Source organism: Mirounga angustirostris, unplaced genomic scaffold (genome assembly GCF_029215605.1).
Source record: "Mirounga angustirostris isolate CCGP_5_RB_7025 unplaced genomic scaffold, mMirAng1.0.hap1 SCAF_5, whole genome shotgun sequence".
Taxonomy (NCBI): domain Eukaryota; kingdom Metazoa; phylum Chordata; class Mammalia; order Carnivora; family Phocidae; genus Mirounga; species Mirounga angustirostris.
Genome location: NW_026991713.1, coordinates 7,478,657 through 7,504,475, shown reverse-complemented (window position 1 = coordinate 7,504,475; position 25,819 = coordinate 7,478,657). Strand labels below are relative to the sequence as shown.

The following is a 25,819-nucleotide window of genomic DNA, read 5'->3' as shown; positions in this document are numbered from 1 at the left end:
GAGGAGTAGGCAGGGGCATGGTGTGCTGGTAAAGCTGCATTTCAGACAGGGGATGGTATGTGCAAAGGCCCCGAGGCTAGGAGGACCTCAGAGAATGGGAGGGACCTAGTGGAGGGGAGGCAGGGCCCTAGTGGGGCTGGGATAGTAGGTAGAAGCCAGACCACCTTGCCCCTGGGGAGGAGATGAGTCTTCATCATAGGAGTGTTGGGAAGGCTTTGAAGGGGAAGAGGATTGAGTCTGTTCATTAATTCAGAAGAGATTTATTGAGGGCTCCTATGTGCCCAGCATAGAGTCGATCGAGGCACTGGATATACAGCAGAGGGAGAAATAGCCAAGGAGTCCCACCCTCATAGAACTTACAGCTAACTGGAGGAGACAACAAACAAAAAGTGATCAGTGCCTTGGAGACGTGCGGGGTGGGGAATGCTAGAGTAATTGGGAGGGGTTGCAGTTTTAAACAGTGAGCAGGGAAGGCCTCAAGGAGAAGGAGACACTGGAGCAAAGACCTGAAGATAAGGGATGTGCCTTGAGGAGGTCTAGGGGAGCAGGCAGAGGGAATGGCCGGTGCAAAGGCCCTGAGGCAGGGGTGTGCCCAGTGTGTGGGGAGAACAGCTAGGAGGCCAGGGTAGCTAGAGGCCAGGGTGCAGGGCTCCTCTTCCCTCTTGCCAGAGGTGATAGGGAGGCAGGGAGTTATTCAGGCAGATCTTACTCAGAGTTCTTGGATATCAAGGGCTCCTGCCTCATTCCTGGAGCTGAAGAAACTGTCATGATTGTGCCTTATAGGACTATGCTGGGGTGACCCTGGCTGGGTACATGATGGTATGTCCCTGCTTCTTCCTTCCCTTCCTGCAGTGACTGCCCTGGTTAAAGCCACATCCCACTTGGGCTAGCCTCCCCTTCCTGTACCCTCAAGGTGAATTCTGACAGGCCTCTGGGTCTCTCCCCAGCATAGAGACCCTCAGTGGTTATTAATTAAAGTGTCTGTTTAAAAGGAATCAACTCCGGATACTCTTGCCTGGCATTTAGGCTCCCCAACAGTCTAGTTCCAACGTCCCTCTCCATCCTCACCTCCTACCCATGCACCAGACAAAGTGTGCGTGCATTTCTCCCGGGCTCCGTGGCAAGCTCCTCTGAGAGCAGGACCATGGGTTCCTCTGTTCTGGGCCTCCACATGGCACCCCTTTGGAGTCAGATAGGTCAGGTCTCTGCTCACTGGTGGCATGACCTAGAGGAAAGGACTTGTCTCTGAGCTTTGGATTCCCCTCTGTAAAACAGAAGATTGTGCTCAGTTCCCAGGGTGCTTGTGTGGATGACATGAAGGCAGGCCTGGGAGGCCAGCAGCCTGGTGCCCCCGGCGGGGGTGGGGCCCCTCCCCATCCCGTTCCAGCCCAGCCCACAAGTTTTTCCTCGGGGTCAGGGGTTGGAGAGCCTCCAGGATACACGGAGTGGGGCGGCGGGGAGCGTGCCAGCCAGATCCCCTGCCCCAGGAGGTTTCCACAGACATCGTGCATGAGCCTGGCCACAAGCATCCCCTGCAAGACTCTCCAGCACCGGGGTCCCGGTGGTTCAGCCAGCCGGTCATTCCACATGTGTGCCTGGTTGTGGAGACTCATGAGCTCCCCGTGGGAGCTTCGTGGGACTTGGAGATGAGACGGGCAGGCATGGTGTCCGCGCCTGAGCTTGGCAGCGTGAGGGGCAAGACAGGAGGAAAGCAGTGAGTTTTAGGGACAGATAGCACCTGAGGCGGCCTTGTTTGGAGAGGACTTGACAGAGCCTGCGTGGCAGGATTCAGGCAGGTAGAGAGGAGGGGGCAGAACTCAAAGCCAGAGGAACAGGCTTGAGCACTGAGCCCAGGCCGAGAGGCAGGAGAGGGGAACGTGTACCCTGGACCACAAGACTGGTTCTCCCCGTGGGGGTTTGGAAGAGCCTGGGCTCTGGAGCCAGGCATGGGTTCTGGCTCAGGTCTCAAGCGCACCCTTATCTGAGGCAGCCACTCCACCTCTCGGGGAGCCGCTGGGCCCCGCCATGTGGTGGTGGCTGTAGGGGAACAGCGGGTCCTCTATGAAAGCCGCGGGTACGAGGCCTGTCAGAGAGGGGGAGCTCCATCAACCTTGTTGCCACGTGAGTGCCCCTAGCAGTGAAAGGCAGGGACAGACGAGCCTAGCAAGATGGGCTGGAGCTGGGTGGCGGGCAGGGGACCTGGAGAGCCGCGGATGCACTGGGCAGGGAGGTGCACAGCTGTCCCTAGCGTTGTCCACCTGACACCTCTTTCCCTCCTCCCACGCTCTGTATGCTCTCCGTGAGAGCAGCAGCTCTGACCCAGCGTGGCAGCCTCGGTTTGTGCAGCAGACACGCCCGAGACACCGAGTGGCACGTCTTTGCCACGCCAGGGCCGGGCTCCAGGGCGTGCGGGTGGGGCTGGGAGCGCAGAGGCCTGGGGCTGGGGTCGGGGCCGAGTCCCGAGTCAGACAGCCCCTCTCTGGCCCGGGAGTGGCAGCTTCCCTGGACCCCTGGACCGACATCTCTGTGCAGGGGCGGGGTGGGGGGACAGCACCTTGCAGGGCACCTGGACCAAGGGCTGAACTCGATTGGCTGCAGGGTGCTGGCCCGGCCTGGCAGGAGGCAGGGCACCGGATGCACCTCGCTGTTGTTAGTGGCACTGTGGGCCCACGGGGCGGGATGGCTAGCAGGGAGGCTCTGGTCCTCCTGCTGCCCTCGGCGGGCGCCCAGGAAGAACAACGAACTTGGCCAGGCCCCAGAGCAAGCTCCGGCCCAGCTTTCCCTCCAACAGCAGGTCCATGGGTGGCAGTGGGATCCCACCTGGGCTCCTTCATCCTGGGGCTGTAATTGGGGGAGGGGACCCTGGTGATTCGGGGAGTGGCATTTTTGTCTTTGAGCTGCAAACTAACCATGCAGGGCATGGCTGGGTAAAAACCCACCACCCTCCCCAGGGTATGGACCCTATCCTGTGATGGGTAAGGAAACTGGGGCTCAGAGGTTATATCTCTTTCCTCCCAGGGTACCCCTCCAGCAAGGGGCAGATGTGAGGCCTGTCTGACCCCACTCCCCCTGCCTCCTGGCCCCCGCCCAGCCAGCCCTGTGCTTAATTCCAGCAATAGTCATGGGGTGGGGGTGGGGCGGGCACCATGGCCTTCCCGGCCCATGTCTGCCTGACCGTCTGTGTCCTTCCTCTCCACAGGGAACTTCCAATGGATTGGGATCCATAGATGACATCGAAACAGGTAGTGTCCCTGATTTGAGGGCACAGGGCAGAGATGGGTCCCCAGGGAGGGCTCAGCCTGAGGGCTGAGGGCTCCCTGCCCTAGGAACTCCCTGAAGCATGAAAGAAAATAGCGGGCCTAGGAAACCAGACTCCCTCTCAGGGAGGAGAAGGTGGGGGTCAGCCACACAGTAGGGTAGCGCTGATCTTGTGTCCTCCGCCCCAGGCCAGCTCCTCCCCCAACTGGGAGTCCCCTTCTCTTCCTCACTGGCTTAACAAGTGTCCCTTAGAGAAGGCATTGCTTCTCCCCAGGTAAGATGTTCAGGCACTGAGCCAGGTCCATTCGAGAGATATCATAGGACTGAGGGACCCTCTCCTGCTCTGCAGTGACCTTCCTTCACTGTGACTGAGCCTCCAGCCATGGAGTCAGGCTCGCGGGGCAGACAGGGTTCCTGACAGGAGCTAGGGAAAGGAGGGAAGGTGTTGCGTGAGGATCTTAGGGCCCTGGAACACCTCCCCCCACCACCAAGCGGGATCCCCTGTGGCTACTGATCCCACTCTCCCATCCACAGACTGCTACGTGGACCTGCGAGGCTCCCCAGCCCCGCTACCCTCTCCTCCCACGATGCCCCTGTTCCCTCATGTTCTGGACCTGCTGGCCCCCCTGGACAGCAGCAACAGGGCCCTCCCTGGCACTGAGAGCCTGGACGACTTCTCTGACGGGGATGTCTTTGGGCCGGAGCTGGACACCCTACTGGACTCACTGGTGAGCCGTATTGCCACCCTTCTGCTCCCCTGAACCCCTCTCCCGCCCAGGACCCCCAGCGCGTTCATCCTCCTGTCCCACAAGGTATGGAGGGAGGGTCCCATCTCCATATCACAGTTGGAGAAACTGAGGCCCAAGGAGGGAAAGGGACCTACTTGGGGTACAAACACACAGCCAGAGGGACCATGAAGATCCCTGGCTCCGCTCACGGGACAGGTCAGGGCTGAGGCACAGAGGGGTTGGCTGGCCTGCGGCCTGCAGCGCCTGCCTCTGCCCAGGCCGCCATGGTCAAGTTCTCCTCCAACCCCGCCTTCTGTTCTCCACCTCACAGTCTCTGGTCCAGGGTGGCCTGCCTGGCAGCGGTGTGCCCAGCGAGTTGCCCCAGCTGATCCCAGTGTTCCCTGGTGGGACCCCATTACTACCACCTGTAGTGGGTGGCTCCATCCCCGTCTCCAGCCCACTGCCCCCGGCCTCCTTTGGTCTCGTCATGGACCCCTCCAAGAAGCTGGCCGCCTCTGTGCTGGATGCCCTCGACCCCCCAGGCTCGGCACTGGACTCCCTCGACTTGCTGCCATACTCGGATACGCGGTTGGATGCCCTCGACAGCTTTGGGTCGACCCGTGGTGCCCTGGACAAGCCCAGCTCCTTTGTGGGTGAGGCCTGGTTGGGCACGTTCACGCCCACCCCCTTGAGGGTTTTCGACGTACCACTGCAGCTCCAGTCAGTCTCTGGGGAGTGGAGTTGGGATTACAGCTCTATTCAGCCAAGGTCCAGGTCCTCTCTCCCCATCGTGGTCCAGGGCCACCACCTCTGAGTTACTGTGTCTTCTGCAGTGCTCAGCACAGTGTAGGGCTGAGACCTGAGGGGTTGGGTGTCTTGTTCAAGATCAAACAGCAGAGCTGGGATAGTCCAGAACTTTGGACTTGCAGTATGGTGCTCTCTGCCCAGCCTTCTGGGGCCCTGGGGTCGCCAGGCTGGTAGGATCCCATGGGGATGATCCTGAGGCTGGGGAAAAGGGTGCCAGGCCATAAGCTCCTTCGGCACCACCCTGAGCCAGGCACCAGGGACCCAGAGAGGAAGCAGACCTGTCAGGGCCCTTGCAGGACCAGCTTTCAGACAGTTGGACCTAGCTAGCCCAGGGTGCTCATGGCTCAGGGGGATTCTGCAGGAGCACCGGTGTGCTTCACTCAGCCCTGGAGCCAAAGGGAGACTTCCTGGAGGAGCTGATGGCTGAGGGAGGTCTTAAAGGCGAAGGTCCTCTGCTGGTGGGGGGAGCAGGATGACACAGGCTTGCATGACAGAGGGACTGGCTGATGCGCAGAGTCATCAGCCAGAGGGGAGGGTGGGTTGGGGGCCTTGAAGACCTGAAGCCAGTGTCAGTGATCTTTGAGTCACACTGAGAGCTTGGGCTTTCTTCCAGGGACAGTGGGGGCTACGGCTGGTGTAAGGCCAGGGTGCACATGCTCAGGCTGGGACATCGCTCTGTCCCTGGGCAGAGGCCTTGAGGGTAGAGGCAGGGGATCAGCATGAACAGTAGAGGATGTATGGCCTGGGTGGTTTCTTCAAGTTACAAATGCGTACAAGGAAGTCCTCAGAGGACTTCTCACCCCTTCCGAGCAGGGCAGGTGACCCCTGTGTCTTCTTGCCCAGAGGAAACCAACTCACAGGACCATCGTCCCCCAAGTGGTACTCAGAAACCAGCCCCCTCGGTGAGTACTTGGCGCAGATCCGTGACTAGGTACCATGTGCCCTCTCGGGGGTGGAAGGGAAGTGGTTGTGGGCTCCAGAGTGGAAGTGAGCCTTCTGCATGGGATGAAGTGCTGCATCCCCCAAGGAGAGGCCCCCTCAGAGTGGATGGGCCAGAGATGGTCTCTCCCCAGCCCTTCCAAACTGAGCCACGTGCTGGGAGGGTGAGCTGAGGGCACGGCCCAACCCTTGTCTGACAGAAGAGGACATTGAGGCTCAGAGGGGTTAAGCAACTTCTCCAGGGTTAGTAACATCCCTGTTCTCGGGACTCAGCCAGGTTCTGAGTTTAGGAGAGCCCTTGGGCAGGCTGCCGCTCTGCACTCTGCACTCTGGCCTCCAGTCTAGACACTAGCTTTGTGGCCCTGGGGAAGTAACCTAACCTCTCTGAGTCTTGCCTTTTTCCCCATCTGCTGATGCCTTGGAAGCTTGGGAGATAGAGGCTGGGAGTGGGGAGGACATGTGCATGGCCCCAATTGGGGCCATTCCTGTTTCTCTGCTTTCATGTTGGGCTTTTGCTCAAGGGAAGGTTCTGGGCCAAGGTCACTGTCAGCCATGCACCCCCACTAGGCTGGTTCAATCCCAGTGTTACAGATTCTTGGATCATGTTGTAAGGAATTCCCTGGCCAGGAGGGTAGGAGGAAGGGGAGGGTGCTGGGCTACAGTTCTGCTCTTGGGTAGAATGGGGGGGTCACAGAGCCCCCCAGCCTCTGGTGCCCAGGCTGGCTCTGGTGGCTCCAGCCAGGGTCCAGTGCCCAAGACGGCCAACCTCCTCCCATCACAGCCAGAGCCCTCCATGCCCAACACCGCCTTGCTCATCAAGAACCCCTTGGCTGCCACCCATGAGTTCAAGCAGGCCTGCCAGCTCTGCTACCCCAAAACAGGTAATGTCACGCCTTTATGTTCCTCTGCCCTCTGCCCAGAGATACTGGGAATCCAAGAGTATAGCCTCCCAGGATAACAGAACCCTAATGTACCGGTCAGAGATAAGTGTGGGAAAACAGGAGCCCCTCCAGGTATTTTGAGCAGGTGAGGAGTTGGGGGAAGGTGCAGAACGTGGGGGTTTGGGGCTTTCAAAATTGCCAGAGAGGCCAGAGGAGCAGAAGCTGGGAGTGTCCCCTGGCCTCTAGGCTGCTTTTCCACAAGCCAGGGACCCCTCTCACACAGGGGTCGGGGCTGCTGGACCCTCCGGCCTGTATCACAGCCGCTCACAGCCCAGAGGCTGGTGCTTAGCCATGGAGTGGCGTCCAGCTAGCTGCTGCAGGAACACATTCGCCAGAGGAAACGCAGCCCACACATCGTGCCAACTCCACCTCACAGTCCGCTTCTCCCATGAGTGCATCTCCCTGGGTGAACGCAAACCTGCCCTGGAACCCAGCTGGCAAAGGAGTCTGGGAAATGTAGTTCCTAGATTCCCAGCCCCCAAATCCAAGGGAGGTGACAGAAGCAGTTCAGAATGATGCCCAAAGCTGGGAGACAGTTTTCATCACCCTGGAATCTCAGAATTCTAGTCTAAGACTCATTTGCCAGAATCCCTGAAGTTTTAGTGTGATATTGTCTTGGGATGCCAGGGTTAAAAATCTTAGCAGTCTAAAGAATTCTCCATCTTAGGGGTATTAGGGTTGACAGGACCTTAGTGGTTGTCTAGTTGTTGTTGTCCACACACTGCAGGACCACCCCCTTCATCCCCCGGCCACATGCATGTCACCCCTGAGAGTCATCCTACCAGAGCGCCCATGGACTTGTGGGGGCGGGGAGCAGGGCGCCATCCTGTTGGATGGCTGTACCCATGATGAAGTTCTTCCTCACGGACCTCAGACTGCCTCCCCAGTCCACACACCCGCTGCCTCTAACAGCCCGTGAACTGCTGTGCAGCTGGTGCTGGCCCAGCCAGGTCACACGGGGTCCCCACGGGGCTATTTCCCCATCGTCAGCGGGGAGGAGGCCCTGGGTCAGAGCCTTGGCAGGAGCAGGTACGAGAGGGTGGATCTGAGCAGCGCCCTTCCAGGCAGGATAAGAAAGGGGCGGGCCTGCTCTCTGCCAGGCTCTGTCTTCCTCATTCCTTCTAGGGAAACACTGAAATGTCTGGAGAGTCAGAGTGGTGATGGAAGGGGGGTAGGTGCCTAGAAGGGGGTCTCTGGAGGGTCCCCCTGTCTCTAGGGAGTACTTGGCTGGGAAGGGTGTGGTATGGGCTGGTGGGAGGCCCAGCTGATGGAGGTAGGTTTTTAGGCAGGGGTCCAAGGCCCACTGCTCAGGCCCATCAGCGGTCACCCTTCAGTCCTCCACCTGAAATCTGTCTCTCTCCACATGTCCACACAGGGCCCAGGGCGGGCGATTACACCTACCGTGAGGGCCTCGAGCACAAGTGCAAGAGGGACATCCTGCTCGGCCGGCTCCGGAGCTCTGAGGACCAGACCTGGAAGCGGATCCGGCCCCGGCCCACCAAGACCAGCTTTGTGGGCTCCTACTACCTGTGCAAAGGTGGGTGGGCTACGGCGGGGGGCAGGCAGTGTGGCTAGGGCCTAGCTCGGCTCACACTCAGCTGTGGTTCTGCTCCTCATCACCGGTAGATGAGGGTGGACATTCGAGGATGAATCCCACAGCAGAATGAGCATCTGGCTCCTGTCCTGACAGCTCCACAGACGGGGGGGATATTCGGGATGTTCCATTCCAGCTAAAGCCCCTGCTGAGCGTGAGGTTCAGGCGGTTCGCGGGGGTCCCGAAGGGCTGTGGGAAAGGTGTGGGGAGAATCCATGTAAAACACGTAGGACTAGTACATAGTATAGTAAAGGGCTTGATAAATATTAGCTTTTATTTTTTTTTATTTATTTTTATTTTTTAAAGATTTTATTTATTTATTTGAGAGAGAGAGAGAGCACATGAGAGGGGGGAGGGTCAGAGGGAGAAGCAGGCTCCCCGCCGAGCAGGGAGCCCGATGCGGGACTCGATCCAGGGACTCCAGGATCATGACCTGAGCCGAAGGCAGTCGCTTAACCAACTGAGCCACCCAGGCGCCCTAAATATTAGCTTTTAAATGTTATTATGTCATTGTTGTCCCCACTTCTGGCTCACGTCGACGTGGCCAGTATTTAACGGACATTTGTCGCGTACCTTGCTTGCCAGCTTCGATTCCCCAAGCAAGCAGTCTTCATGACTATACAGTCACGACATCGTTAAGCGCTGTATAGTGTTGCCCTTCTGTCCCCACTGTCACGCATCCTCACAACTCCAGACTAGGACATTGAGGCTTCGGGGGGCTCCGCCTTTGTCCCCCAACCCAGCCGATGGCAGTAGCCCCAGGCTGTCTGGACCAGTTCGCTGTCCTCCCAGCAGGATCTTAAGGACATGTGGCTTCTGGGCTTGAAGGCCTCAGTCAGCTCTCCCCTGGCCAGTGTAGATGAAGTCCAAATTCTGTGAGGCTTACATGTCCCCTGTCTGCCCTAACCACTCCCCAAATACCCAGAACCCAGACTCCTTTGCATGCTCTTTTGAACTTGATCAAGCGGCGCCCGGATCTTGGGAAGCCATTCCCTAGAGGGCTCCTGCTGGGGTCCAGCACAGAGCAGTTAGTGGTGATCACCTGCACATCGGCTCCCTTGTCCTTGTGCGCCTGCAGCCCGGCAGAAGGATGGGGCAGGGCAGACAGAGTGTGCGCAGGAAAGAGAAAGAAAAACCGTTTCCACCACGAGGAGATGGCAGGGCTCCGGGTTGTGAGCCTGCCACCCTCCCAAATCCCTGGTCCCCCCCTGGTTTTTGTTTTAAAGTAGGTTCCACGGGCGCCTGGGTGGCTCAGTCGTTAAGTGTCTGCCTTCAGCTTAGGTCATGATCCCAGGGTCCTGGGATCAAGCCCCACATCACCCGCTGAGCAGGAAGCCTGCTTCTTCCTCTCCCACTCCCTCTGCTTGGGTTCCCTCTCTCGCTGTGTCTCTCTCTCTGTCAAATAAATAAATAATCTTTAATAAATAAATAAATAAATAAAGTAGGTTCCACACCTAATATGGGGTTTGGACTTGCAGCCCGGAGATCAGGAGTTGCCTGCTCTACCGACTGAGCCAACCAGGCGCCGCTGGTCCCCAGGGGTTTTATTTATTATTTCACTTAATCCCCACAACAACCCAGTGTTCTCTGTTTATGGGACAGACAGCTGAGGAATAACAGGGAATCCCAGCCCAAGTCTGCTGGATTCCAAGGCCCAGGCCCTTAACCAATGGTATTTTCCTGGTGAATAATGAGAATAAAACCCCTTGTGTTTATTTAGAGGCTTATATTCATCTACAAAGCACTTTGTCCTACCTCTCATCCTGCCCGACCCACATAAGGCGGCTCTGTGGGATGGTAGGGTGGGATGACCGCATGCTTTGTAGATGGAAAAGGCAGGTGCTCCCCCCAACACAGGTATAGAGCGAAGAAGGGACCTGGCCTGGGAAGGGCTTTCCCCAGCTCGGCCACTCGGCCCCTCCTGAGTCCTGAGCAACAGGCCACCACCCGCCACGGTGGCAATGAGCCTGAGTCCCTCCTGCTGCAGCGGAGGTCCTGGGGACTCTGTGGGCTGCCGTCCCGCCTGGCAGAACGTGTGTCCTGTTGCCTCTTTGCAGACATGATTAACAAGCAGGACTGTAAGTACGGGGATAACTGCACCTTCGCCTACCATCAGGAGGAGATCGACGTGTGGACAGAGGAGCGGAAAGGCACCCTCAACCGCGACCTGCTCTTTGACCCGCTGGGGGGCGTCAAGCGTGGCAGCCTCACCATCGCCAAGCTCCTTAAGGAGCACCAGGGCATCTTCACTTTCCTCTGTGAGGTACCCGCGCACCCGCCCCACTCGCCTGCCACCCTCCAGTCGATGGCACAGATGGGGCTGGGGGAGGGGCTCCCTGGCGTGCTCCATTATCAAATGTCAGTCCTGGCACCTGGGGGTTTGGGAGGCCTGACTTTAGAATCAGTAGGTCCTTGGACTACCAGAAAGGCCCACAGGACCCTATCTTGCCAAAGAAAAGAGAGATAATCATACCCACTCTTTCCAGATGGCCATCAGAGGCCAGGCTTGGCGCCAGGCGCTGGAGGTACTCATCCTCCCCGCACCTCCTTGTCTAGCTGTGCGGGCTCCGGTGCCCGTTACACCTTCCTGCCCACTTCCCTGCCTGTATCCAGGCCGTCCCCTCTCCCTGGAGCGCCCTCCCTGTATTTCTGCATCTTGGACCCTCTGAGGCTCAGCTCGGATCCCAGCAGCTCTACCAAGTTGTCATTAATTCCTTCCCTGGAGCTGCCACAGCAGACCCTGCTGGCCCCCTGCTTCCCTGCCTGGTCAGAGCATGATGAGGGCAGTGACAGTGTCGGGCCCATCTCCGCGGAGCTGGAGCTCTGGATCCAGGTTGCTGGCAGGGTTGGTGCAGCTCAGCCCAAACATGACCCAGTGCACAGCCAGGAGCTGCGTGGACTTTACAAAGCACTTGCAGTTCTGTCATGTCCTTTCTGAGCTTCACAGTGAGCCTGTGGGACGGCAGGCATGGTCACCCCAGTTTCCAGAGGCTTGGAGTTACCCCCTGCTCCAGGCATCTGGACCACAGAGAGCCACAGCCCAGGTTATCTGGGAGCTAGAGCCAGAGAGTGGGGGCCATAGAGCCCGGGGTGCCCTTTCTCACTCCCCTGACTCAGAGCAGGGCTGGCAGGGACCCAGTCTGCCCCTCCCTGGGTGGCCATGCTGGGTCCCAGCCCATCCCCTCCCTGGGCAGATCTGCTTTGACAGTAAGCCCCGGATCATCAGCAAAGGCACCAAGGACTCCCCGTCTGTCTGCTCCAACCTGGCTGCCAAGCACAGCTTTTACAACAACAAGTGAGTAGGACCCACGGCCTGGGCCTGGGAGCGGGGGCGCACAGAGAGCTGGGGTGGTTCAGATCCCTGGGGAGCAGCTGAAGCCAGGGGGTGGACCCTCGGGTGTCAAGGCAAGGGGCAGAATTTAGGGCTCAGATCCAGCATCTACTGGAAAGATTGGAACCACATTTATCGAGATCTGTATTCCAAGCATTCTCTCGGGTATCTTAACGATCTCCACAGTCCTGTAAGGGGGGAGTTACAGTCTCTGTTGTACTGATGAGGCTTGGAAGTAGCTCACTCAACAGGCACGTGGGAGGCCACATCTCTGACTCCCATCTGGTGCCCCCCACTGTCATGACATTGAGTGGGAGGGCTTGTGTCAGTCCTGGCACCCACCTTTGCTCCCTCTGACTGCCCTTGGCTCCGCCCCCACATGGATGATAGAGCCCAGGCCCTGAGTCAGACAAACCTGGGTCCACATCCCAGCCTGGTCAATGCCTGTTTTATGTCCTGTGGCCCTTGGTTTCCCTGTCTGTGAAGTTGATGATGATCCCAATCTCCTAGGGTTGCTGTGAGCATCATTAAAATCCTGTCCCACAAATCTAATATATTTGACATGTGTTTTATCTTAACCACCAGACCATTCCTTCTGTAGCTCAGAAGAGCACCCCTTCCCCCCAGGGGCTCAAAATATCCTATCATCTTTGTGCTCTCCCTGCAGTTCTGTGGGTTCCATATTTTCCTCAGTCCCCTCCAAATCTAGCTGGATTGCAGAATTATGGTTTTGTGTTTTTTAAAGATTTATTTATTTGAGAGAGAGAGAGGGAGGGAGCATGAGCGGGAAGGACAGAGGGAGAGAGAATCTCAAGCAGACTCCACGCCCCACGCGGGACTCGATCCCACCACCCTGAGATCACAACCCGCAGAGTCAAGTTTATGATTATGAAATACGAACTAAAGAACAACAACAAATAATAAAATAAAATAAAATTGCTGTCCCAGAGGAGATGCTCGATTGCTGTTTCTCTGGATGCAGGAGCAGCTCTGGAGCGTGAAGCTGGGGAACCTGCCCTTCTCGCGCCCGGGCCACTCCCTTCTCCCAGCCTCCTAGCAGGTGGGATCTGTGCCCTCCTGCTGGCAGCGCCCCCTTGGAGCTGGCCCTGGATTGAGGCCAGGGGAGGAGCATACAGCTGGGACGACCTGAGTGTAGGACCCCCACCTCTGGCCTACTGCGCTGTCCTGTTCTAGAAGCGTTTTAATAGGGCAGGAAGACCCAGGGCGAAGCCCCCCCACCCTTCAGGCTTGCGCAGTGCCGGGGAGAGCAGCCCCTCCCCGGCGGGAATGATGGAGGGGCGGGGGCTGCCGCCTGCATCGCGCGCCCCGCCCTCTGCCCGCCAGGTGCCTGGTGCACATCGTCCGCTCCACCTCCCTCAAGTACTCCAAGATCCGCCAGTTCCAGGAGCATTTCCAGTTCGACGTGTGCCGCCACGAGGTGCGTTACGGCTGCCTACGGGAAGACAGCTGCCACTTCGCCCACAGCTTTATCGAGCTCAAAGTCTGGCTGCTGCAGCAGTACTCAGGTGAGGGGGCGGGGCGGGGGCGGGGCCGGGGCGGGGCGGGGGCGGGGCGGAACTGGCTGAGGGTAGCTGGGCCAGCCCCTCGCAGGTGGCAGAGGGAGTTCAGAAGGGGCGGCTCCCGGGTCGCGGGGGCGGGGGGGCGCTCTGCAGGAGCCGGTGCCCCCGCGGAGACTTCACAGAGGACACAGGCTCTGCTCTCAGGGAGCTTCCAGGCTTGAAAGGTCCTAGGTTTATCCGTAGCCAGGCACTGCCAGGGGAACACACGTGGGAAGGGAGAGGAGGCAGAGCCGGGCTGCCTGGTTGGTCCCCAGCAGGTCACTTCCCCTAGCTGAGCCTCCATTTGCCCACCTGTGAACTGGTGATCGTAATCTCCACCGTCAGGGCGTCTGGGGGGCTCGGTCGGTTAGGTGTCTGCCTTCAGCTCAGGTCATGAGCCCAGGATCCTGGGATCGAGTCCCCGTCCAGGCCCTGCTCAGCAGGGAGTCTGCTGCTCCCTCTGCCCCTCCTCCCTGCTCGTTCTCTCTCTCTCTCTCAAAAATAAATTTTAAAAATCTTAAAAAAAAAATAATCTGCTCCTCAGAGCTGAGGAGATTAAAAGATACTCACTTACTCGTTCATCTAATAGGGTGATGAGTAAACCTGCTGTGTGTCAGGGGCCCGAGCAAGAACTCTGAGATCTATAAGTAAGGGCAAGGCAGACAGTGTAACAAGTAGGTAATAAATCCTGCTTTCCATCTGTTCTAGGACGCACGTTTCCCCCACTGCATGTTATACTGTAATTTAGCAGCGTTGTTTGGAATGTAACATAAAATAATGGTGCATCTAACAACTGATGTCTTCTTAGAGTTGATGAAATAGGGTTATGTAATTTCAGACGTGCTCGGTGCTGACAGGAAAGTAAGGCAGAGCAATAGGTTGGGGAGGGACTCAGGCTGGGGCATTTAGGATAAGATGGTCAGGGAGGGCCTCTGTGAGGAGGTGGCGTTTGAGCAAGGAAGGATAGGGAGAGCATGCCAGGCAGAGGGAAGAGCAAGGCTGGAGGCCTTGAGGCAAGAGCAAGCTTGGTATCAAAACGCTATCCCTGAAAGCAGAGCAGCTTAGTGCATGGCGGGAAGAGGGCCTGAGAGGTTGGTAGGGACCAGACTGTGTAGAAGTCTCTAGGTCGTACTTAGAGTCGGGACTGTTCCAAGTATGATGTGCAGGGTCTGGAGGGATTAAGTGGGTGGAGGTATATGATCTGATCAGTATTTTTTAAAAATCACTCTGGCTACTGGGTGGAGAATAGAGGAGTGAGGACAGACAGAGGGGGACCAGAGAAGGTGTGGCTCAGCCCAGGGTGACAGTGGCGGGGGTAGAAGGAGTGATCAGATTCTGGGGATATGTTGATGGTGGAGCCAGCAGGAGTTGTTGATGGACCAGATATGAAGTATGAGACAAAGGATGGCATCAAGGTCACCTACAAGGTTTTTGAGCAGAGTAACTGGGAGAATAGGGTTGCTGTGTTCTCAGAAGGGGAGGCTGTAGGAGGAGCAGGTTTGCGGGGGCGGGGGGCGTCCCATCAGGGCTCAGTGCGGGATGTGGGGAGTTTGAGCTGCCTCTTGGACTTCAAGTGACAATGTTGAGCAGGCAACCCGATGTGGAAGTCTGGAAGTCACAGGTGAGGTCTGGACTGGTGATCTGTATTTGGGAATCCTTAGCAAGAAAATGGGTGTCAAACATAGTGCCTGGCCCAGAGTAAGCCCCCAGTGACAAGTGGTCACGTAGAACAGTATCTATAGGACAAGGTCGAAAGGAAATCAGTCTGAGAAAGGGGCTGGAGAAGATGGGAGAGGTTCCAAGCTGTACCTCAGAGGGTGGGTTCCGCAGTCAGCAGTCAGACTGGGAAGGTCTGGGCCACCAGGTTCTGCCCCTTTGCTAACCTGCAGTGAAGAGCAGCGGCCCCTCAGTGAGCTAGTGAGCCAGGCTGGGCCAGGCCCTGAGCCCTAAGAACAGTGGGCCAGGGACTGCCAAGCAGCATTCAGGCCTGAGACCCCACTGGAAGAGGTGGGGGTTAAGGAAGGGTGCTGAGCAGCCAGGGGGACCTTAGCATGAGGGCAGGGGAGTCACCATGCCATGCTGCAGGGCCAAGACCTTTCTCCTGCATTTCCCCACTCTTGGCTGCATTTGATTCTCCTACTCCCTGTGAGGGCTTGGAGCAGGTCCTCCATTCCCAATTGCAGATGCAAAGAGACCCAGAGAAGACCCAGCTTTCCCTACTCCCCATGTCTTTCTGTGGCAGGGCCTGGCTGGGAAATGGGGCTCCTTCGCCTGGGCCTGGGTGGCACCTTGCAGATCCCCTGCCTCTCTCCTCGCTGAGCTCCTTCACAGATGCCTGTGTCTGGTCCCACCCTCCACAGGCATGACCCACGAAGACATCGTCCAGGAATCCAAGAAGTACTGGCAGCAGATGGAGGCCCATGCAGGGAAGGCCAGCAGCGGCTTGGTGAGGACCTGGATTGGTGTTGGGGGTGGGACCAGGTCCCCGAGGGCCATTCCCCATCCCTTTAATGGAATCTGATTTCAGACTTACCAGAAAATTATCAGAATAGTACAAAGAATTCATATATACCCGTTTCTGGATTCCCCGGATAGTAACCATTTTACCACGTTCCACACTTGCTTCGTCCTGTGTGTGTGTGTGTGTACGTCCACACATAGACATTTATATACAATTATATACATAGCTTCTTCTGAACCATTTGAGAGTAAGTTGTAGACATGATGCCATATCACCCCTAAATACTTCGCTGTTTCCTAAAAATAAGGACTCTGTCTTACATAATAACCACAGGACAATTATCAGCACCACAGAACTAACATTGGGGTAATTTTTCAGATTATGGTGTCCTATACTTAGATTTTGTGCATCATCCCCAAATCCCAAGTGATGCTGCATTCATTTGTTGTGTCTGTCTACTCTCTCTCTTTGTTTTTTAAGATTTTATTTATTTGAGAAAGAGAAAGGGACAGAGAGAGCACAGGTGGGGAGGGGGCAGAGGGAGAAGGAGAAGCAGGTTCCCCACTGAGCAGGGAACCCGACTCGGGACTCAATCCCAGGACCCTGAGATCATGACCTGAGCTGAAGGCAGATGCTTAACGGACTAAGCCACCCAGGCGCCCCTATCTAGTCTCTTTTAATCTAGAGCAATCCCCCAGTCTTTCTTGTCTTGCATGACATTGATGGTTTTGGAAGGCAGCTGTCTTGTGAAAGGCCCATCCATTTGGGATTGTCTGATGGTTCCTCAAATCGCAGAGGTGCTGTTGTGTTCTCCGTTCACTCATCTGGATGCACGTCATCTCAATGTGTCCCTTTACTGGTGATCACGTGGTTAGAGGCGCCCCCACTGTAAAGGTTTCTCTACCGTGAAGTTATGTTTTTCCCCCTTTGTAATGAAGAAGTATCTTCCGGGGAGGGTCCTTGAGACCGTGTGAGTATTCTGGTATTCCTTCCCACTGGTCGTATCGTCTCCCATCCGTCCCAATCCTCACCCTGCTCCTGAAGAAGTGAGCTGTGGCACTGTGGCATTTGCAGATGGGGAAACTGAGTCTCAGACATGCTTGAGACTAAGCCAGGGGCACACTTAGTGGAGTAAATGCCTGGTTCTCTGACATCTTGTCCAGAGCTCGCTCTGCTCCCCCACCACCCGGCCCCATTCCTGCCACCCCTGAGGATTGCTCACCCATAAAATGGGGATCATAATCCTGCCTGCCATCTCCCAGGGAGGGCGTGAGGGTCACAGAAGCTGACCAGGCTGCAGCTTGCCGAGTCTCTGCTCTGCACTGGGCCCCGTGCCTTCCCCAATCCTCATATCCTCCTCCCTGAGAGGTAGGGACCATTATAGCCCAGGGTGACAGTGGGGACAGAAGGGGTGGTCTCAGGCCTAAGAGATAGTGTGAGGTAAGACCTCTGTGCCATCCACACATGAGGGATGACACCCTCCCCAGGCCAGGACCACCCACTGGTCGCTTTGGGAGAAGGCTGGGCCCCTGGCCCCTCCTGAGGCCAGTGTGGGGATGGGAGTGAGCCAGGGAGCAGGGCAGGCTGTCCCACAGGGCTGCCTGGTCCCCTTGGGACTTCCCCCTCCCTGTCCCTAGCCCGTCTTTCTGCTCCTTTTTCTTTCTCTCCCCGCTTCCTGGTTGTCCCCCTCCTCTGTCCCTTCCTGTGCTATCCTCTTCTCTCTTCCCCCTCTCTGCCATGTGGTTTGTTTCTTGTTCCTGGCCAGGATCCCAGCTGGAACGCAGTGAGGGGCTTGGGTTGGACCTGCAGTGTTACCCTCTAAGAGAACTCTGAGTCCTCACCACCTCCTACCCCTTCTTCCTCCTCACGGCTGCTCCCAGGGTCCCCGGATGCCACGACAGGCTTCCACCTCCTCTTGCTACCAGGGGCCCCACGCGGCCCACCCAAGATGCCACCCTTGGGCCTGGCTCGGGAACAGGGCTTCTGTGCCAGGCCTGGCTGCGACCAGGGCATGAGGCGTCTTGCTTGCTTGCCATCAGAGGGCGGGTCGGCAGCACTGGGAGGCCGACGGTGAGGTGCCAGGGTAGAAGCTGCTCGGGCTCAGTGCCCATGGCTCCGCAGCTGTGCCATCCCACAAATGAGCATGCCTCTCTCCAGACTCCTGTCCTCAGGCCACTTAGCCGGGGCTGGATTAGTAACCTCTCTGAGCCTCTGCTTCTATCGGTCTAGTGGGAATGAGCCCCCCACCCCCACCCCCACCCCCCAGGGCTGCAGCAAGGACTTGGTGAGGCTGTACAGTTGTGAAAAGGGAAGTTCAGTGAACCGGCATGGCTCTTCATTAGAGCTGTCTCCACTTACCTCACCTGTGAAATGGGTCCCCTCGGGCTTCTGTGAGAATCTGGTGGAACACCTGGAAATCAGGAGTGATGTGGAGAACCTCCTGCCCGCTCTTAGCACAGGCCATGCCCCAGTTACAAAGGTCTGCTTTTACCTTGTCCCTGAGGTGACGTGGAAGTCATCCTGGGGCCGAGCCAGGCTGCGAGTCGTCCAGCACCAGGCCAGGGGTCAGTGAACACACGTGGACAGAACCCCTTCCTGCTCAAGGACGGGCCCTGGGCTAGGTAGTGCCAGGCACACAGGGTGCTCCCTTGGTAGGGGACATGTACCCTCCTCCAGCCTGGAGGAGAGAGAGCTGCCTGGAGGGGTGACCCCACGTCTGAGGCTCCAGGGAGGACAGGGAGGCTCTAGGTAACAGGAGAGTCAGTAGGTGAGCCAACAGAGCTGGGTGAGGGGCGTGAAAGGGGCAGAAGACAAGGTTGCGTGGGCATTTTTCCCACCTTTCACCCCCCACCCCATCCCAGGGGTCCCAGGGGTGAGGAGAGCAAGCCCTCCTGCCTGCAAAGGAAAGGCTAGAGCAGAGGATGGGGGATGAACCTGGTGGGGCCTTAGGGGGTCCAGGGCTGCCCAGAAGTCTGTGCCACCCCCCAGAGCAGCCTCCTGTGCAAGTGGCTTCCCACCTGGGCCCTGCTGTCCACCCGGCCCAGGCCTCATAACGAGCTGAGCTGATCAACATGACGGCGTTCAGGTACTATGGGAGCTCCTAGAATGGGCGGCTACCACTTAGGAGAGCTCCAGGGAAGGCTTCCTAAAGGAGGCGGTGCTCGAGCTGAGTCTTGAAAGTTTCCAGAATCAGCCTGACGAAGTACAGAGCAAAGGCATTCCAGGCAGAGGGACAGCATGTGCAAAAGCCTGCCATGCTCAGGGAAACGGCAGTGGTTCCAGAGAGCAGGCCCGTGGGGACTCGCCAGACAAGGCAGAGAGTAGTCGATGGGGAATCCGGGCCCCCTCCCGGGCCTGGCTCCCACACTGAGAGGCTGGGGGGCCTAGCGTGGGGAGGTCACTTCCCTCTGGCAAGTGGTAACGGGCTGGCTCGTTCTGAGGCTCTGGGTGGCCCTCACACTCCTGGAGGGGCCACCTGCGTGACAGACCCCAGGCCTCAGCCCTGATGCCTTTGGATTCACCAGCCCCTTTCGCCAGCAGGGCGCCCCTCGGACACATGGGCCCAGCACCTTCGACCTGCAGATGAAATTTGTGTGTGGCCAGTGCTGGAGGAACGGGCAGGTGGTAGAGCCTGACAAAGACCTCAAGTACTGCAGCGCCAAGGCCCGGCACTGGTGAGCCAGGCGCCCCGCTGGGGGGTGGGGGGCCCACCCGAGCCACACGAGTAAGGAGGCCAGGCCTCTTCCCCGGGCCTCTCCCCAGCAAATCCCCCTCTGTCCCCACCCCCAGCTGGACCAAGGAGCGGCGGGTCCTTCTGGTGATGTCAAAGGCCAAGAGGAAATGGGTGTCTGTGAGGCCCCTGCCTTCCATTCGCAACTTCCCACAGCAATACGATGTGAGCGCCGGGAGTGGGGTGCAGGGTGGCGGTGGGAGCTCAGGTGTGAGGGCTGAGGGGCCCTAGGAGGGCTTGCCTGCCGGCTGGGGCCGTGACAGTCTCCAGCGGGACTCAGCTGGCTCTCCCCACACCCACCCTGTAGCTCTGCATCCATGCGCAGAACGGCCGAAAGTGCCAGTACGTGGGGAACTGCTCCTTCGCACACAGCCCGGAGGAGAGGGACATGTGGACGTTCATGAAGGAGAACAAGAGTGAGTGCAGGAGTGGGCCCAGCACCCCCGCCCTGCCAGACACCACCCCCCCCCCCCCACCATCAGCAGGCCCAAGAGCACCTGCTCGCTCTCCCTTTGCCACCCCAGACGGGACCCTCTCAGCGTCTTCCATCGCTGACCTGGCAGCCCGACAGCAAGGCCTGGGGTGGCCCCAGCTCCCATGTCCGGGGGCGGGGGCCAGGGGGCAGAACGGAGGGAGGACCCCCCCCACCGAGCACCCTGTCCTCTCCTTCCCACCAGTCCTGGACATGCAGCAGACCTATGACATGTGGCTGAAGAAACACAACCCGGGGAAGCCAGGGGAAGGGACCCCAATCAGTTCTCGGGAAGGGGAGAAGCAGATCCAGATGCCCACGGACTACGCCGACATCATGGTAGCGGCCTCGCTCGCGCTGGGGCCCGGGTGGGAGGCTGATCTGGGAGGGCGTGCGGAGGGCCCGGCCTCGCTGGGGAACGTCGGGGCCGGGGTGCGAGGACTGGGCACCCATGGCGCTGTGCCCCCAGATGGGCTACCACTGCTGGCTCTGCGGTAAAAACAGCAACAGCAAGAAGCAGTGGCAGCAACACATCCAGTCCGAGAAGCACAAGGAGAAGGTCTTCACGTCCGACAGCGACGCCAGCGGCTGGGCCTACCGCTTCCCCATGGGCGAGTTCCGGCTCTGCGACAGGTGCTCCCGGGGCGGGCTCGGCGGGCTCGGCGGGCAGCAGGGTGGGCCTGAGACGAGCCTGTGGCCAGCCCTGGCTCCCCTTGGCCCGGAGAGAACATGTGGAGGGGGGCGGTGTCCTAAAGCAGCTGCTCCTGGATGCCAGGAGCCTGGGGGCGGGCGGGCTCGGAACCGCGGACCCCCGCCGGCAGCCCTGGGGCAGGTCCTGGAGGAGGCTGGGACGGGCCCCCTTTCACCGGGACCGACGCTGCCCAGGCAGAGGCTTGTCTTGGGGGAGGTTAAGCAGCCGGCCCAAGGTCCGCAGCCCGTGGTGGAAAGGGCGTGGGGCTTGGGCAGTGAGCCTCCTGCTGCCCACAGGCTCCAGAAGGGCAAGGCCTGCCCAGATGGGGACAAGTGCCGCTGCGCTCACGGGCAGGAGGAGCTCACCGAGTGGCTGGACCGGCGCGAGGTGCTGAAGCAGAAGCTGGCCAAGGCCCGCAAGGATATGCTTCTCTGCCCGCGGGACGACGACTTTGGCAAATACAACTTCCTGCTGCAAGAGGATGGGAACACCACCGGTGCCGCCCCGGAAGCCCCTGTGGCCGCCGCTGTCACCGGGGAGTAGGGCCAGCTCTGGGCCTCGGGTGAAGTCCTAGGGTCGGGGCGGGGGTGGGGACAGAGGGCCTGATAGGAGGGCCAGGGCAGGCCAGGGCTGGGGGTGGGGGGCCGCCCTCCTCAGGCAGCCCCCGGCCCCCTGGGGCCCCATCCATCCTCTCTGCGCCCACCACCTGTGTGCATACCCAGGTGCACGTGCTGCAGCCCTGAGTGGTCCCAGGGTCCTCATCCTGCTGGAACCCCGGGCAGCTATCCCCCACCCCACCCCACCCCTGGCTCTCCTGGTTGGGGACGGAGGGGCCTGGCCGAACCCGTCCAGCTTCAGCCTACAGCTTTAACTTCTGTCTGGTCCTAAAGGGGGCCCAAAGCTCAGGGCTGGGGAGCCTGGGGTCCCCACTTGAATCTGCAGCGGGAGGGTCCTTCTCCCTGCCCCACCCTCACCCCACACCCACCTCCCCCAGGGGGCAGATCAGGACATAACAGAGGGCTGGAGGCCCCAATTAGCTTTAAAACACAGCCCCAGGATGGAGCTGGGAACACACTCCTGGTCGCTTGCCCTCTGGGGCCTCAGTTTCCCCTCCGGTTGGAAGAGTGGGAGGGGCTGGGCTAGATGATCTCTGGAGCCTCTCCAGTCAGGCCCCCAGCCTAGCCCTCTTCCTTGTGGGCCACCGAATGTAGACTGTAGGTGCTCAGAGTCCTTGGAGATGACTCAGCCTAAACGCCCTTATTGCAGACAGGGAGACTGAGGCCTGGAAGGGACGGGTGATCTGCCAGGGTCTCCAGCCCAAGCCACAAGGTAGAGCCAGGAGGCAAACTAGTCAAAAGGCTAAGGGCCAGTTGTCTGCTGGAGCCTCCGGGCTCTTGGCAGGAATAGGACAGTCTCTGAATCAGTGTGGCATCGGGGTCCCAGGCGGTGCCCCCTGTGGGCTGAAGAAGGGAGGCTCAGGCTCATGTCAGCACCGTGTAGAGGGACTGTCCCCTCCTGAGGATGGTTGTAGGGAGTGTAGCAGCATGTTACTTCCCACGCCCACTAGGGGTGGTGGTAATGGGCAGGGCACCCGTGGGCTCAGCTTCTGCAGGATGAACTGGAAGGAAGGGGAAGGGTGGGGGTCGGAATACAGAGGGAAGGGAGATGACCCTGGGCACCAGGGGTCACTCTAGGATCGGACACAGCCCCTTTCTTGGGGACCCAGCATGGCCCTCTTCCCCTTCTCCCCAGACCTAGACGTACAGTTGCCCCTGTCTGTCCTAGCCCTCTCTGATTCCCGGCCCTACCAGCTGCCTGGGACCTCAGCCGACCCCCAGCACCTGCCCCCAGCCACTAAGCCCTGCCCCATCCCTCTTGTCTGACCTGTCTGCGTGCACCCCCTCCTCTCCATCCCACCCCCTATGGGCACACCCAGCGTCCCCTGGTTTCCGAGACATTCCAGAATGTCCCACGCAGTTGGCACAAGGAGTGGGCCCCCCCCGGAAGAAACCTGGGACCACAGCTGGAGTCAGGGGTGGGGGTGAGACAGAGAGAATGGAATCCCCCTCATTTCTCCTCAAGCAAGGATCGATAGTGAGCGATGATGTGATTCTGGGCACCCCGGGCGCAGAGAACCCTGTTCCTCCTGCCGTCACTGCCCAGCCTTCCCCAGTAATCGTGGCATGCACCCTTTCCTCCCCCTGCCCCTCCCCCAGCAGGCTGGCAGCGTGGTGCCAGCGGCATGACTGGAGGGGAGGAGAGACCACACCCAAGGTGGAGGCCGTGGCTGTGAATGTGGATGACACTTGTTTTCCCCGATCCGTGGTGTTGCAGTCTGTCGTCACCAGCCTTGTTTTTAGTGTGTATATATGTCGCCCCCGTGATGCATATATACACAGGTATTAAATATATCGCTCTATATAATATTATATATGTGTGTGGTATCCAAGGAATCACTTCTAATGAGGGCTAAAGATAAAGAATTTGGCCAGAAAATGCAGCCATCCTGGTGTAATTAAGAGGGATTTTTCAGATGCAGGGACTTGGAGCTGTGGGTTGGAGGGGGTTTGGCAGTAGGGGCGGGAGCGGCCCTGCCTGGGCCCAGTTCCCAGAGCACTCCCGGCCTCACTGGGAGCAGTGGTGCTCCAGGAAAGGAAATGATTGGTGTTTGTCTCCCACCCAGACGAATAGGATCAGAGTCCAGATTTTTCTTCTTCAGCCTGTTATCCATCCAGGGGCCATTGAGATCTGGGGCTCCCTGGCCTGGCCAGAGCTGGATCCCCCACAGAGTTGGGCAGAGAGCAAGAGGCAGGGGGTGGGGGGACAGGAGTCCACTTTGAGTGATGAGAGTGATTATTTCAGTCGTGACCCCGACTGGGAGGCTTGGAGAGTTGAATCGGGGCCTGTGCCCCCTGCCAGCAGGCAGAGACTAGACTTCGAACATGGCGGGGGCAGGCGCCCCCGATGTGAGTGTCCCTTTGGGGTAGGGGAAAGAGGGATGCTGCATTTCTCAGCTGGGCAGTAATCAATTTAATGGTCCTTTTAAAATGTCTGTGTATTAAAAATTTAAGAATACCACACTTTAATATTAAATATTCATAAGGTCTAGTATCTTGATAATAATGTAGATGTTTTAATAACAATTTTTGTCCTTCTTAAAATAAAATGAAAGAAACTTGATTCTTTTAGCCTTTGTTCTAGAAAATAAACGTGTGCACTTTGACCTCTTTCCCCAAGGTGTCCTCCGGTTCCTCCCTGCCCGGTGCCTGGGGGCCTGGGCTGCTCCTTACCCGTGGGGCAGAGCTGCCTGGCGCTGGGCAGGCCTAAAGGTGAACATTCCGAGGGGTGAGGGGTGGAAGGTCTGTGTCCCTGTGTAAACAGGGCAACCCAGCTGACCCCAGCTCAGGCAGCACCTCGGCTGGCGGGGACAAGCTGTACTGTGTACAAGTGGGCCCAGCAGCACCCTTCACCCTGCTGCCACCTGCCTGCTCCCAGCGCTCCGCGTGGGGCCATCCAGAGGTACCCACCCCTCCCTGCTTCAATCAAGGGCACCGTCTTGAGTTCCAGAGGCCTGGCTCTATGCCCTTTCTGGGTGTGGCTTTTCCAGAAAAGTAAGGGGTCATGCCATGCTTCGGTATAGGATTCTGACTGCACCCCTGGACCCCTCTGGGCCCAGCTTCCTCATCTTTTAAAGGAGAGAGCATATTAGATTGGGGATTCTCGATCGGGGAAGCCCGTATCTGCTGGGGTTAGAGGTGCTTTTCCAAATCTCTTGCATCGTGCATGTTGCAGGTGATGGGGAATCCTGATGGGTGGGGCTATCCATGTTCAAGAACCAGCTCCCACCAGACTGCTTTCAGGAACAGGGGTCCAAGGCCTGTGAATTCTCCAAGGACAGAGTCATTTGGGCCAGATACGCAGAGGGGCTCAGGTGCTTGATAAATGACCAGATGAGTAAGAGAAACGGCCAACTTGACTGAGCACCTTCTGTGTACCAGGCACCGGATACGGCGTGTCTGTTCTCTACAACCACCCCACACGTTTGATGTCCACATCTTATAGACGTTCAGCAGAGGTTCCAAGGACCCTCAGAAAGGACACAGTAAAACAAGAACCACCGGGAACTGAGTGGTTGGCAAAGGTCCCTTCAGCACTGATGTTCTGGGGTTCTTGGCATCCCTGGCAACACCGTGAGAAACCAAAGCGGCATGGCAAGGTACCACTCCCGAAGGAAAAATGCAGACCCGTCCTCAGGCTGGAGAGATCAGGAACCTGCATCTGGACCTCCCTTAAACTCAGAAAAATCAAAGCAAGTAAGATAAGCAGGACCTCAATGGACCTGGTGGGCAAAATTCTCAAATTCTCTTCTGGTCCTCCTTCAGCTCAAGTTGCTAAACAGTCACTGAGCACCCACTCCATCTCAGGTCCTGGGAACATTGTTACTGAAGAAACGTGGCTTCCCTTGACCCCACAGTCCGCCAGGGGATACAGACCTACATGGGAGAGTGTAGGAAGGTCGGACAGGCACGGTGGTGGGAGGTGGGAGGTACTCCAGGTGCCAGATCCAGGGAGGGCTTCCTGGAGGAGGTGGAACTGGAATAGACTTAAAGAGATTGCTGTATCACTGTCATCGATGTGCCCTTACTGTCCTGCATCTTTCTTTTTCTCTCTGTTGTATTTCGCATGTGCGTCGCCAAGCCCCCATGTAAGCTAGGTATTTACCATCCGTGGCTGACACTTCATCCATCAAGGGGCCGGGACTGGTTTGAGCAGCCTCCGGTTCCTGAGCACATGTCCATTTCTGGTCTTCGCTCCTGTGGGTAAGGGCCGCAGTTGAGCCCCACCACCACCATGGAGCCCCAGCAGGCTCCTCCTCCCTGCCTCTGGGGAAGCTGCTGCTAAGGGGACCTGCAGGTGGGTGGGGGGAAGCTCTGCACCTCTCTAGAGAAAGCCCTTGAGGGCTCTGCCAGAAACTGCGTCCACATATATCCCCTATGGGGGAGCCATCTACAGCAGGCGTCCGACCTCTGAGCCTGGAAACCCAAGAAGTGCAGGCAGTCCCAACAGCGCCGCCTTGAGGCCCTTTCCAAAGGTCTCCAGGTTTCCCTGCAGCCTTCCCTCCCCATCTCTCCCCTCTCCAGCCGCTTGACCCAGCAACCCGCTGATGTGGTCCCTGTGTGACCATAGGTGACGCTGCCAACTGGACACCCCGGGTGCGGGGGAGGGGGAGGGTGCCACGTGGACTGACTTGCAGTGGCATGAAAATCCCCTAAGGGTAGGGACCTGCCTGGCCGGGTTTGTTACTTAA

General features: G+C 58.3%; 1 protein-coding gene across 6 annotated transcripts in view; it reads left to right on the top strand.

Annotated features, from left to right (window-relative positions):
• Positions 1–23,741, top strand: part of ZC3H7B (zinc finger CCCH-type containing 7B) — a 57,133-nt gene extending 33,392 nt beyond the window's left edge. For 3 of the 6 annotated variants that reach the window (XM_064590561.1, XM_045872457.3, XM_064590557.1), the window contains 16 exons: positions 3,200–3,242; positions 3,793–3,986; positions 4,318–4,639; positions 5,607–5,695; positions 6,514–6,613; positions 8,049–8,210; positions 10,325–10,530; positions 11,462–11,562; positions 12,943–13,124; positions 15,518–15,603; positions 19,156–19,292; positions 19,408–19,513; positions 19,656–19,764; positions 20,026–20,159; positions 20,290–20,453; positions 20,808–23,741. In XM_064590561.1, coding sequence (XP_064446631.1) covers positions 3,200–3,242; positions 3,793–3,986; positions 4,318–4,639; positions 5,607–5,695; positions 6,514–6,613; positions 8,049–8,210; positions 10,325–10,530; positions 11,462–11,562; positions 12,943–13,124; positions 15,518–15,603; positions 19,156–19,292; positions 19,408–19,513; positions 19,656–19,764; positions 20,026–20,159; positions 20,290–20,453; positions 20,808–21,054 — 2,382 coding nt within the window. In that variant the 3' untranslated portion in view covers positions 21,055–23,741. The remainder of the gene's footprint in view (positions 1–3,199; positions 3,243–3,792; positions 3,987–4,317; positions 4,640–5,606; positions 5,696–6,513; positions 6,614–8,048; positions 8,211–10,324; positions 10,531–11,461; positions 11,563–12,942; positions 13,125–15,517; positions 15,604–19,155; positions 19,293–19,407; positions 19,514–19,655; positions 19,765–20,025; positions 20,160–20,289; positions 20,454–20,807) is intronic. The other 3 variants (XM_064590560.1, XM_064590559.1, XM_064590558.1) reach the window with 3 other exon arrangements.
• The last annotated feature ends 2,078 nt before the right edge of the window (positions 23,742–25,819 follow it).